Source organism: Leucopleurus acutus, assembly GCF_964270905.1.
Source record: "Leucopleurus acutus genome assembly, chromosome: 8".
NCBI classification, from domain to species: domain Eukaryota; kingdom Metazoa; phylum Chordata; class Mammalia; order Artiodactyla; family Delphinidae; genus Leucopleurus; species Leucopleurus acutus.
In genome coordinates, this window is record NC_139151.1 from 79,172,473 (window position 1) to 79,187,049 (window position 14,577).

At 38.7% G+C, this 14,577-nt stretch overlaps 1 protein-coding gene across 1 annotated transcript in view; it reads right to left on the reverse strand.

Moving 5' to 3' along the window:
• Window positions 1-14,577, reverse strand: part of LGR4 (leucine rich repeat containing G protein-coupled receptor 4) — a gene marked incomplete at its 5' end in the record, with an annotated part of 96,733 nt that overhangs the window by 11,698 nt on the left and 70,458 nt on the right. Inside the window, 6 exons of the mRNA XM_082843993.1 lie at window positions 1,700-1,768; window positions 2,103-2,174; window positions 2,357-2,428; window positions 3,337-3,405; window positions 5,300-5,371; window positions 6,216-6,431. Coding sequence (XP_082700119.1) covers window positions 1,700-1,768; window positions 2,103-2,174; window positions 2,357-2,428; window positions 3,337-3,405; window positions 5,300-5,371; window positions 6,216-6,431 — 570 coding nt within the window. The remainder of the gene's footprint in view (window positions 1-1,699; window positions 1,769-2,102; window positions 2,175-2,356; window positions 2,429-3,336; window positions 3,406-5,299; window positions 5,372-6,215; window positions 6,432-14,577) is intronic.

Consider the following 14,577-nt stretch of genomic DNA (forward strand, 5'->3'; position numbering starts at 1 on the left):
GTAGTCACAGCCTGACCACAGTCACCTGCAAGTTCTGTCACCCCCTCATACCCAAAACATTTGAAACCAGGATAGCATCCTGCCCCCCAAACCATGTTTCTATCTTTTCTTTCAATCAACCTGACTCAACGTTCTGAAATTTTCTTTTAATCCCTGTATGATCAGGCCACTCAAGATGGCTGTTCTCTTGCTCCCTGTATAGCCCCTGCCTGACCAGGGCCTGCTTCACCTACACCCTACTCACACGACTGACCTTCCTGCGTACTTGCCCCAGACCCCAGCTAGTGATGTTCTTATCAAAGGGTGGTGAGAGGCATGCCCCTCTGCTGGTTTCCCTGGTAACTAATTAGCCAACCTGATGTCAATTCCTATAACTAGCAATCTCCCCTTCCCCCCACCCCGGGAGCGAAGACTGCCGCCATGTCCTGCCTTCCGTGTGCCAGCGGGGTGTTGCTCCAGGACCTTGCCTCAGACATGTAAGCTCCCCCATCCATTAAACCACTGCTGTCTCTGTTGCTGACTCTGGGTTCTTTCTTCGGTCATGAAGCTGGACAAGTGCAGGTCTTATAGACCTGAGGGGTGCAGCCCAGCAATCCCCTCCCTTTCTACCTCCCCATCTGCAGTCAGTCACCAGTTCCTGTTCTTTCGTCTTCTGTAGGTCTCAGCATCTGACCCTCTCCATTTTTTCTGCTACTATGCAGATCAAGGGTGAAATGATGCAGAGAGGGGTAGAGGAATCTCAGGCCACATGGAGGAACTCCAGTGATGGATCGAAGACACAGAACTCTCATGGTTAAATGTGTTCATTTAGCCAAGTGGAGTATTCCCATGGCCCCCTCACCGTTCTACCTCTAGTCTCTCTTCTTACCCTCCTCACGCCTCCTCCTCCAACATTTTCAACACCTCCAAACTGCCGTAAGAGTAGACTTTAAACTCCTTAGCTCAATGCTTCCCAACTTTTCTTACATCTTGGCACACACGAATGTTGTAACTTCTGCGGCACACTGTGGTAAGGCTCCTTGTGGCAGAGATCCTAACCACAGTCAGGCCCCACGTGGCTTCTGGAGGGCTGAGGTCATCAAGATCTTAGATGCACCTGCAGCCCATTCACAGGCCGCCCACTGAGAAGCTTTACCATAACCAAATGTTCAGTACTCAAGGTCTGTCACTTTAAAATTACAAGCCCAACAATTTTCCAGATTTCTCCATATCATTCCCCATTTGATTATAAACATGCAATTTTAGCTATATTTGATCATCTGTACGCCATACCTGAGTATATTTTCAGTATTCCCGGTTTTACTAAATCCTGCCTTTCTAAATAAAAGACCAGGTCTGGGAGACCTGACAGTATCCAATTTTGAAACATTTCACTTCTTCCATAAAGCCTTTTCTGATCGTCTACATCGATTGCTCCACTTCTGAACTCCTAAAGCACTGCTTCTAATTTGGTACTTACTTACTGCCTTATAGTTTCAGTGACCTTTTCAGAACTTACCTCTCACATACTAGGCTATATACTCTACCTGAGCTGACTGACTCCAAACCCAATATATCCATCTCTATGCATGATATTCACAAACCAAGATTGTAGAAATCAACATTAACTCATCATCATCACCAAAAAGCACTGGCAACCTACTAGCAGGCCAGCGTGGTGTTATCTTTACACAGCCCTTCTTCAAAAGGCCACACTTACAGACTCTCCAGATGGACAGTTCCAGTCAGATTGGGAAACCGCTGTACCATGCTTGCACCACGAATGACTCTTTAAGAAATTGGGAGATAAAAAGTAATTTAAAATAAAAATTTTCATAGATAATATTTTCATTTTATTTTTTAAACAGCTTACAATTACAGTACCACTATACCTAAAAAGATTAGTTTCATCTCTTGATTGGACCTGAAAGTGTGATAATTTTGACCAAGTGTTCACATAAATAAGAATCATCATAAATTTTCAAAATTGTCTTTTGGATTTCCACCCAAGAAAAAGAAAATAAAAGATTCTGCTGTCTGGAGCTACAATGATAAATTCTAGTTTTCCATTAAAGCAATTGTGTAAATATTCAGGTTTGTTTTTAAATTTCTATAATACTTACAAGGAATGCAGATCAGATAAATTGTGAAATGCTGAGTTCCCCACAAAAGATAGAGGATTATCATACAAATGTCTGTAAAAATAGCCAAAAAAGCAAAGTTTTCATATGTTCACAAGCACTCCAACACTAAATCTATGTTCACAAAGCTCATATATCTAACAGCCTGAATTTCCATTCTTTATCCAGATGTTTGGCATTGTACAGACATTGCTTTACATGATTACATATTAAAAGAAAATTTCAAAACTACTTACATAGTTCTTAAGAGTGGATTACCATCAAATGCTCCATCAGGAATAACAGAAATAGAATTACTGTGAAATAACCTACAAAGATAGAAGAAAAATATTTTGAAACGTTTATCCCCTTGTGAAATAAGTTAAAACCTGAATATCTACTACTTTTCAGTAGGATGTAAAATATAACTGATAACAACTACATGAAAATTTCAAAAATGTGGGGAAACTGAATTTTTAATTCCATCTCATCTTTTTCAGGACCATACCTAATTCTTTTTAAACCCACTGCTTAACCTACTACCACTGCCAGGTTCCTTATATACATTTAGCTTGCTTCATCCTCAAAGAACTTTAGACTGCATGCATCACAGGTATTCTAACCCCAAAATCTCTCTCATTGTCACCTGCATTTAGTTTTTAAGCAATGCATCTCAGAATATTAGCTATCAACTCATGACACACGATCTCTGTTATGCCATGTGCATTCTTATCTCTGACCTTGACAAATCCAATATCTAAAATGCTCCCTCATCTCTTTCATTTATCTAAATATTTCCATTCTTTCAAGTCCAGTCAAATTCCTTCTCTTTGGTGATGTTTTTTTCTAATGACCCCAAGCCTCAATGAGGTCTTTTTCTGGAATGATTTATTTATCCTATTCACTCAGCACTTACTTCCACCTAGAAACTGCTCTCTGTCTTATATGGTCAGCCTCCCCAGTGGGACTAAGACCACAGCTCCTATAAAGCAGAGACCATACCTTATGGCTTGCTTCACCGGAATCCAGCCCTATACAGTAATCTATGCTCAGAATTGTCTGTGCTAGCCAATATAATCCAATCTGTATGATTGTGTGTGTGTGTGTGTGTGTGTGTGTGTGTGTGTGTACTATGATACATATAATGGAACAAAGACGTTCTAAAATCTCATTGCTGGAACATTAAATGGTGAGTTCTAGGGATATTAAGGCACAGATAGAGCAAAGCAATACTCACAGCTCTTTTAGGCTGGGAAGGGCTTTAATTGCCTGAGGAAATTCCCCCAAATTATTATAGTTCAAGTCCCTAGAAAAAATTGGAAAAATACATAAGAACATTGAAGGATGGTCACAATTTATAAGGTATTTTGGTACAAATTTTTGTTTTTATTTTTAAATCACATCCTCTGGATGGTAATCTTTCTTTGACAACCAATCGCCAGTCCATTTAATTAAATTTACACCTTTTCTTAGATTACTGAATAGAAAAAAGAATCTTAATGCTTCTATGATGTTTTAAGTCAACAACTTTAAAAGTGCAAACAACTCTCAGAATCACATATTACTGGTGCATTAAATAAACCAATCACCTGAATGGCAGTTCTCCATAAAATAGAATGTATTGACTATCATCTGTAAATGACAATAGCCTGAGACTGAGGTTTCTATTTTAGGTTTAGAGTGGCTTCCTGAACTTCTGGTATGAGGGCGGCTGACCTCGGCCCTAACATCAGCAGGATGACCTAAGTATGAATAAGGAGAAGGACCATGACGGTTTCATACAACCACAGTCCTCAAGTGGGTTACAAATTGTTGAAAAAGTTCCATTAATTAGGAGAGAGAAAAGCCGTAGTGATCTGTACTTCTAAAAGTCTTAATTCTGAGTGTATTTTATTTTATTTATTTACTTTTTGGCCATGCCACAAGGCACGTGGGATCTTAGTTCCCCAACCAGGTATTGAACACTCATCCCTTGCACTGGAAGCGCGGAGTCGCGGAGTCTTAACCACTGGACAGTCAGGGAAGTCCCTCTGAGTGTATTTAAACTTTAATTTCTTTTAACCTAAAGAGAATGTTAGCATATGATCAGCGATTGATTTCAGAATGAGAGTAAATAAAATCAAAAGGCCAGAACCTTAGAGACCAATGTTGTTTTCCTTTTCTACATAGAAAAAAATGGTAAATAAAAATTTAAGTGGGAAGAAGAGGTTTAATTTTAATATAATTAGAATAATATATTGGAATAATACAAGGTTTAGGATCAGAAGACCCGCCCAGTCTTTTGTTCCACTGGTATTTACATACTTAGAATAGAACTGGGTTCGGCAGTATCTGCTTCAAGAGCTTCAACTTTCAAATATCCACTGATACTTACTATCTTTTAGTGGTTTAAACAGGAAAGTGAATTAATAGAGTACTAAAAGATTTTAAGTCTTCTCATTGACTGACAGTTAACCCAAAAATTCAATTAAACAAAATATTACAAACCCTAAGCATTCCAATCAGATGTTACTCACCCATCTAACTGGGACATTCTCTGAATCATTTACTATACCATGATGGCTAATATTATATGTCTCTGAATAAAGGCAACTAGTACAAACCAAAACAACAAAAATAAAGATCCTACTCTTGATTACACACAGCTGCACTATGTCTTTTGCTCATATCATGGTACAATGGACAGTTTTGAAACAGCCAGAATTCTCTAACACTTTAACAATAGAAACAACAACAAAAGTATCCTAAGCAAAATGGAAACCTTCATCACATTTAGCATATAAAAGCAGACATGGTATTAAAACCCACTGTTAACAATTAGCAAGGCAACTGAGATGAGGGAGAAAATAAAGAAACAAAACAACTTTTCCAGTATTAATTTTATAAGGTTCAAAGTTCCAAAACTGCCTATCATACTAACAAAACCAAAGTTTCTGAAAAGGTGTACGGCTTGGCAGACTGAGCTGGTTTTACCACGTCCTTTTGTAAGAAATATCAACCTGGTGCGCCATTTTTAACCAGAAACCTAGATTCGTTTTCATGACTGTGTTATCTGAAGGCAAGACTTTAGTCATGTATTAAAGCAAATTAATAATGAGCTGAACTTAAGACCATTACTTTTTTTCCTTTTTCTGCAATGAAATGCAAAATTGCACTGTCAACTTCCCAAGTGTGACCATCCAAAATACGAATAAACTTACAAGGTCTCCAGGTTATCGAGTCCCTCGAAACAGTGTTGACCCAGGCTTTTAATTTTATTGTTATGAAGATGCCTATGGAAAAAAGCACCAAAATGACTTTTGCCTCACCCAGAAGCAACTATTATAATGTTTTACATGTCTAAATTGGTAGAGCTTAAAGGAATGGTGCAGCTAAACACTGCAACACTTGACTAATGGAAAACAAATAGCATTGGGTAGATATCTCTTGATAAACACTGCACAGACTCGGATTCACTGAACATAGGAGGCCAGTGGAAAAGGAACATATCTCTAGTGGAAGAGGGGTGCACACATGGAAGATTCTTAATTATTTACCCATATCCAAACAAAAGTTTTGATGAGCTTTTAATTATATGAAGCAAAACTTTGATGAGTTCTCCTATGGGGAGGCAGGGGAAATGTCAGCTTACATCAGTGAGAATCAGTAACAGATTTTATAAGAAATGCCACTTTATTATGTCCAAGTTTTTGAAACAACAGAAAATCACATACTCTTTGAATAGACAGTAAAAACATGAAATATCACTGAAACTCATTTTCTATGGGCATCTCCAAAAGGATTTCCGCCTCTTTTAACACTGAATGCATTGCTGGGATACAAGTAAAAGCTGTACCAGTGTTTGCTGAATGACCCACTTTCTTCTCCTGACTACAAATGGCCATTTATTTTTGAGACATTCAACTGTTATCATCGAACGTTAATTTTTATAAAATTATCTTGTTTTGTATTTTTAAAAGTCAGCACATGTAATTTTGTAAAGACGGCAGATCCCCCAAACACCAGCTCTCCAAGAAAATACTCCGTGAGGTACTTTCATAACAATTTGTCACAAGAACTCTGCTTTTGCCCCCAAATTAACACAAATATATAGTATTAAAAGGGGTGGATACTTACAGAACCACCAGGCTGGACAGGTTAGTAAATGCAAAATCCGGGATGCTGGAGATTTTGTTGAGAGCCAAGGTCAGCGCCTGCAGGGTCGGCAGATTGCTGAGGGGATGCACTGGCACCTCTGTCAAACTGTTGTCATCCAGCCACAGATGCCGTAACTGAGTGAGCCCCTCAAAACTGTCCTCAGGCACTGCGGTGATATGGTTGGCATCTAGACGCCTGACAGAGAAAAAGAACCACCTTTAATAATGGATTCTAGTGGAATGAGTCAAGGCAAGTCACACAACTCTCAGGGTTCAAAAAAAAAAAAAAATGGAGTTCTAAAAATGACCAAAGCCACAGCATCCCTTATTTCTTTAATTTCACTAGAAGTTTTCCTAAAATCTAACAATGTTTCCAAGACCAGCATATGGAACTCAGGTGTCTCCCTTCCTTCATAACAAAGGGATGCATACAAACCTGAATCCTTGGCTAAGCACAACTGTATGGCAGAATGATATATTAAAGAAAGAAAGAAACCCTCAGAGCTCAAGCGCGAATTTTATGTTGCAGAATGTACTTATCAAAAATATAGAAAAACAACAAGAAAAAACTAAGCTGACCAAATAATCTATTTTACTTACAGTTTTATAACTAATATTTGATATTAAATTTAATTGCTATTCTGACTTGGTACCAAAGGGGAAAGAGTAAGAACATACTTACAATTTTTTCTACAGCAACAAACCATTTCAATAGATTCTCAACAATCCTTATTACCACCAGGCAATTTAAAATATAAGTGTCGGGCTTCCCCGGTGGCGCAGTGGTTGAGAGTCCGCCTGCCGATGCAGGGGACACGGGTTCGTGCCCCGGTCCGGGAAGATCCCACATGCCACGGAGGGGCTGGGCCCGGGAGCCGTGGCCACTGAGCCTGCGCGTCCGGAGCCTGTGCTCCACAACAGGAGAGACCACAGCAGTGAGAGGCCCGCGTACCACAAAAAAAAAAAAAAAATATGTGTGTGTGTGTGTGTGTGTGTGTGTGTGTGTGTGTGTGTGTGTGTGTGTGTGTCACGTACTGGCAAAGCAACCCTCTCCTCTTCTCTTAGGCCTAAGTACATCTGAAAAATTAGTTTGTCAAAATTAACAGATATTAATAAAAGGGCAAACTGTCCCGAGGAAAAAATTAAACAGCTGCTCCGATCAACATTATTGTGGCTTTAGAGTTTCTTCGATTTTCCCCAAAATTTTGGAATTAAGGACACCTTACTAATAGGATTACCCATACTTAAAAATTAAATCCCCATCTGAAAATCTGAGAAACCAGGTCCTAAATGTTAGTTTTGACACAACCAGGCGCAATTGTTGGAATAACTGCTTTTCGCCAAAATGACAAGTTAGCATTAATATGGTGAGGAACCGTATGCACCAGGCAAATCACAACTTTCTTCGCAAATCCTTGTTGATATAACTTCACTATTTAAATCCATATCTCACAGGCTTGGATCTCTTGGTGAAAATTAGGGAACACTAGAAAACAGGTGCAAGGTCAAAACGGCAGCCTTTTTTTTTTTTTTTTTTTTAGCGGTACTTAGGCCTCTCACTGTTGTGGCCTCTCCCATTGCGGAGCACAGGCTCCGGACGCGCAGGCTCAGCGGCCATGACTCACGGGCCCAGCCACTCCGCGGCATGTGGGAGCTTCCCGGGCCGGGATGCGAACCCGTTTCCCCTGCATCGGCAGGCGGACTCTCAACCACTGTGCCACCAGGGAAGCCCAGCAGCCCATTTTTTAAAGAAATCAACTTTGGCAGCCTTCAAGTTCAGGAAATTCTGACTTCAGAGTGCTTTTCGTGCCTCCTGTTTCCCTGTGCTGCTCCAGCTTCGGATCCTGCCATAAGTGTCTCTTTTCCCTCCATGCAAGTGCTGAGCCCCCGCTCCCAACTAACTGCCCCAGCCCCAAATGCAGTCTCCTTTCCAGAGGCAGATTGGCCGAGGTCAAAGACCCTTGGTTCCGGTAAGGATCTGATGGAAGCCTTCTGTTTGATAGTCAGGATAACTTGAAGAGCACTAAAAAGTGGAGAGCTTCAGAAACTGAGCAGCTGCCTTAAGAATCCACTTAGAAACAAACAGTTTTAGGTTTGTTTATTCCTTGTACTTTCTAGAACCTACCTATCCCTGAGAAGAGACAGGCATCCTTTATATAACAGACTGGCAAAGGACTGGCTACAGAGCTGCTTAGCAGATTTTCTTTAATGAGTTGATGGCAGTGTGTTCAAGCACACACACACATACACACGCACACGCTTCACAGCCTCAAGGAACTTCTACTTAGGAAGAGAGAGACATTTTGTTGAGGCGGAGGGAGTTAAGGACATTTATTTCACATTCACACATCTGGACATTTTCTATAAATAATGTGGAGCTGAAATATAATCATACAATTAACCATATAATGTAACTAAATCATGCAATTAAATTCTACACGTAGCTAATCTATCTGCAATTCATTCAACTCGTGTAAACTGAGAATCTTGTTAGGTACAAAAGGTAAAAATGGTGAACACGACAGTAATGAGGAGACTGACCCACAATATAACTAACAGACTGAAAAATGACTGCAGAGTGCTTAAAAAGTGCTATGAAGTAAATAAACAGGGTACTGAGATCAGGATTAGCAGGGGCTGAGGGGGAGGGTAGCTTCTTACAATGTATTGGTCAGGAAAAGCATCTCTAAGAAGGTGCCATTAAACTGAGATCCAGAGCAGGTGGCAAAGGAAGCTGGGCAAGGAGTGTTTGAGGCAACGGAAACAGTGAGGGCAGAGACTCAGTAGCAGAAACCAACTGGGTGTGGTCCCAGCAACTCCCAGAAGGTCTGAGTGACTAGAACACAGGAGGAAGAGAGTGGAGGGTCCAGGGAGACACAGATGTGGATGCAAATGGGGACCAGATGACACAGAGCCCCATTAGATCAGGTGAGGATTTAGATTGTATTTTAAGCACAAATTGAAATCCCTCCCCAGTTTCTCTGTGTCACAACAGTTTAAAAGTTTAAATTGCTCATGTTATAAGAGTGAGGATAATGTTCATTCACACTGTAGAAAATAATGAGCAGTGCTCCCCACACATACACACACACAACACTCCACTGACATTAAGTCCTCTCTATATGTGTTTCATTAAGATGTACATCCAGTATAAGGTAAATAAGTACTAGGGATGTAATGCACAACATGATAGATATGATTAACACTGCTGAATGTTATATATAAATGCTGTTAAGAGAATAAATCCTGAGCTCTCATCAAAAGGAAAAGAAAAAATTTTTTTTCTATTTCTTTAAGTATCTGTATGAGATGATGTATTTTCACTAAATTTATTGTGGTAATTATTTCATGATGTACATAAGTCAAAAAATTATGCTGTACACCTTAAACTTATACAGCACTATATGTCAATCATTTCAATAAAACAGGAAGAAAAAAAGATGTGGCAAAAAACTATAATAAGAAAAGTTGTCTAGACTTTATTTATTTATTTATTTATCTATCTATCTATCTTGGTTGTGTTGGGTCTTCGTTGCTGCACACAGGCTTTCTCTAGTTGCAGCGAGCAGGGTCTACTCTGCGTTGTGGTGCACAGGCTTCTCATTGCAGTGGTTTCTCTTGCTGCAGAGCCCGGGCTCTAGGTGCACGGCCTTCAGTAGTTGTGGCACGTGGGCTCAGTAGTTGTGGCTCCCGGGCTCTAGAGCGCAGGCTCAGTAGTTGTGGCGCACGGGCTCAGCTGCCCTGCGGCATGTGGGATCCTCCCGGACCAGGGATCGAACCCGTGTCCCCTGTGTTGGCAGGCGGACTTTTAACCACTGTGCCACCAGGGAAGTCCCCTCTAGACCTTTTTTAACATAAATCCAGTATTATATACACCATTTAGGCTCTTGCAGAATTCTGTGCTACCCCCCACCAATGAAAAGGGGTGGTCTTAACTTAGCAAGATAACCAGGTGAGTTCTGAGCTAAGACAGTAACGAAACTACCTTCTATGCAAAATAATAATACAACAAAAAGTGCACAGACACAATTTCCTCTTTTAAAAATTTCCCCAAATTGTAAAGTCAGCCATACGTAAGAGATCAAAAGGAAGAAATCTGGGAAAATGGAACCCTTAAATAAAAAGTTAATGAGAAAAAGGATTTGTGGTGACTCAAATGGTTAATCCTTACACCTCAATCCACATGTGGGTGTTGGTGGCACACCCATAAATGTAATGAGTTTGCACTTACACTGAGATCAATGTTTCACAGAGAAATGGTCTTAGAAAGCATGGCTTTGTACCAATGACCTACACTATTAAAATTCATCCTAACTAACAGACCAAAAAACAAAATACTGTAACTGATTCTTTCAATAGGGGCAGTAAATGGCATTAGATATCTCACAAAGTGAAGAGATTATGTGGCTTAAGTTATTTTACCATTTCAACTTCGTTTGGCAAGAGATAACTATTACTTTATTTAAGTGCACTTGAGTTGTTAAACAGTTAACAATGTATTAACTAAATTCCCTTACTATTTTCGTCTTTAAAATGTGCTTCTTTTCCCTATTCTCAAAAGCCTGTTTTATATCTTACTGAGACTCACATACTTTTTTCTCTTGACGTAAGTGAAATTACAGTAACAATTTTAAATGCAGCTATTTACTGATGAATGTCTATGTTATCATAAACACTTGTTCTGTGTAATCAAAAGCTCGCCCTTTTTCTCTCTACTCCTCACTTACCAATAATGTAGACATTATAGTATTATATTCTGTTACCAGTTTCAAGTTCAAAATACTTACATTCTGTTACGGTAGAAAACCTAGGAAATTTAGTCTTTGAAATCCTTTAATAGTCAATATAAGTGTGAACAACTATAAAGAAAAAAATTATAGTGGAGCAAATTCTGACATGTCATTTTAATATCCTGCTCAGATAACGCTTTAGCCATTTTCATGGCTTCGTGGAAGGTTGTTAGGTTAGCTTTTTATTAATATCTACAATTCACTTTCAGATTTTATAGCCATCGTCACCCATTTGCATCAAACCACTTCTGATCAATTTCAAGCCCTAATGAACTTTGCTCCTTCTGAGTACTATTTCAAAACCACAAGGAAATCTTTCATGTAATTCAGGTCTGAAGATCAGATTTGCAAACTGACTCAAGTGTTGATAACACTGTTTTACACCAGGACAGAATTTCAATTGTATCCAACTTGACCACTGCACCCACTATGCTAACAAACCCATGAACATTTCCTTCTTAAATAAAACAGACCTGGCACATAGCTCCTTATATTTCTGATACATATAAAAAAATCCCAATGCCTTTATTAAAAGAGTAGTTTGACTCCTCTCCTTACCCCTACCTCCCTCCCATCCCAATCTGGGAGATAATTTAAACAATGCACTGTACTCAGTGAGCGATGAGCACAGTATGCTTGTTTAATACATTATTTTAGAGGAAGATACCTATGATTTTTGTGAAAATACTTTATTATTTTTTAACTTTTTATTTTATATGGGAGTACAGTTGATTAACACTGTTGTGTTAGTTTCAGGTATACAGCAAAGTGATCCAGTTATACATATACATGTATCTATTCTTTTTCAAATTTTTTTCCCATCTAAATGATTAAAAATACCATGTGTATTTTAGAGTACTTATGGACCACAAGTTAGAAAAAAATCTATTTGTATGTTGTCTTGGTAATTTTTCTAATGTTCAAAGATTTTAGCCTTCTCTTTTTCAGCCTTCCAACAAGACAAAATGATTGAATATTTTGATCATTAAGTCTTGGGAAAATAAGAACAATTCTGTATGAAGGTTTTGAAGGAAAACAAATTCTGAAGAAGCAAAAGAAAAAGAGAACTATTTAAAGTATCTAATTAATGACTTCAGATCCAAGGGAGGTAAGATGGCTCCTTCTGTGTACATCCGTCCAAGGTCAGAAATGGTGCAGAGGCAGCAAAATCACCTTTCTTTAAAGGAACTCATTCCAATCTATTCCCTGAAATAGTCTCTGTGGAATCCCATTCAATTAGTGATGGCAGATAATGAATCCTTATGTTCCATAACTCGGCAGTTGGTGAAATGAGCTACTTAACAAGTATCTACCTTAAATTAAACTTATATTGAAACCAGAACTTAAATGGCCAATACCCCAGATACTCCTTTTTATGATAGTAGATACATTTTAAAGTTTAACCTTTACAGCATATGCTATGCTTTATTAGTACATATTTTCATTTTCATATTACTGCCCATTAACTACCAGATTATCTAATCTAAAATCAAAGGTAATCCATAATTTACAATTTCCAGTGATGTGCTTTTGGTGCAGTTATAAATGGTTTTATATCAGCGAGTGGAAGGGACAAGCCGGTCAGTCACTTTCACCCTATGTCTTCTCTAGCTCATGTGCATCTCTACAAATGCTTACCTTTACAGTTATTTCCAAGGGCAATAAAAAAAAATTTACGGGACAGATTAGTACACAAATATGTGATGTGGTTATACCCTAATTTTATAATTAAAATTATAAACACCTAAGTGTGAAAACTATTACAGTTTTTCATTCAGTGATTCTCAGAACTTCTGTATCCATGAGGATGATCTGGGGAAATTTTTTAAACTACAGCTTCTTGGACCCTACCTTTAAAGAGAGAGTATCATGACTCCTAGGATGTGGCCTAAGAATCTGCATTCTAACAATATCCCCCTAGTGATTTTGTTGAGGGCGGGCCAAGTGCCACACTTTGAGAAACTAGGCCCTAGTCCCACTGTATTTAGTGTTAGGACATGAACTGAGGCAATGCACATTTGTGTTCATCCCTGTAGTAGAATAAGAAACTAATGAAATTGCTTGTTTTAAAGAATACTTTTTCATTACTTTCAGACGATTCCTTCACCTAGTTAGGCAAATTGGGTAATCTAATAATCAAAAGAAAGAACAGATAAAATAGTCATCATTATTAATATTAATAGATTCTACAAATGTTTATTGAGCACTTACTACATGTCAGATACTGTTAAAAGTGCTTTTCATGAATTAAAGTACATGGTAGGTAATAAGCAAACTACTGCACAGAGAATTTTAAATAACGTGCCCCAAACCAGCTAACAGCTAACAAGTGGCAGAGTGGGGATGCAAAACCAGACAGGCCTGTTTCAGAATTCTAATTAATCTGAATTTATCTGAACTTCTTTTGAGAGCAATGTAAACATTCTGACAGATAAATATGCAAAGGGCTTCTCTTAATCTTGGCGAAAGATTACAATAACCACATGCTTCAGTTCAGTGCTTCTCAACCTTTTCTAAAACCGAGCCCCTGAAGACAGAGAAGCTGGATCTTCTAACCCAGGGATGGGGAGCCCTGACAACACTAGTCCACAACACGCAGTCTAGTCATGAACAAATATCTGTTTATTTAACATAAAAATGGTTGTTTCTTTAGAATCTTCTGTGGGTTTGCATGGTTCCTGTGATACTACTGCTGCTTACCTGATCCCCCCACTCTAGGGGGAAGCGGGGTGTGCATAGCTAAACCATGGAGGCAATGACCCCCATTCTCCAGGTTCATATACATATTAATACATACATACGTTTATATGGGAAAGAATTCAAACAAGAATAAAGTGAGGTGCTATGCGAAAAAGCTTTTGAAAATAGTGGCTAAACATGGTAAAAACCAAGAGCTGACGTCTTTTTTGTAATTTAAGTATACTTGATTTACAATGTTCTGTTAGTTTCTGGTGTACAACAGAGTGATTCGGTTTTACATATATATATATATGTGTGTATGTGTGTGTGTGTGTGTGTGTATATATATATATATATATATATATATATATATATAATATTCTTTTCCATTATAGTTATTATAGGATACTGAACATAGTTCCCTGTGCTATACAGTAGCACCTTGCTGTTCAAGAGCTAAAATTTTGAACATTCCACATCAAACCAAACTTTCCTCAAAAAAAAAACCTGAGAAAATGACAGCACAGGCGATTAAGTCACCATCCCTGATGACTGCTCAACATCCACAGATGAGGGTCCATAACTAATTTGCTCTGATGATCATTACCACCTGAAACAGAAACCTCTCTGTGGCTGTTTCTTCAGCGTCATGGCACAAGACTCTGGAACTCCTGTACACACATAACTCTGATTCCAAAAAGGGTGTAATCGCCTGCTACATGCAAGCTTGTAGCTTTCTCCCAGCCTTGGAGACAGAATATTCCAATGGACATTTCAGTAACAGCAACTAGCCATCCCCATTTTTATCCCAGATGAGAGGATACATGTCTTCTTTCCCTAGGATTCCAGTTCTTTACCTATGTAGTAGCCAGA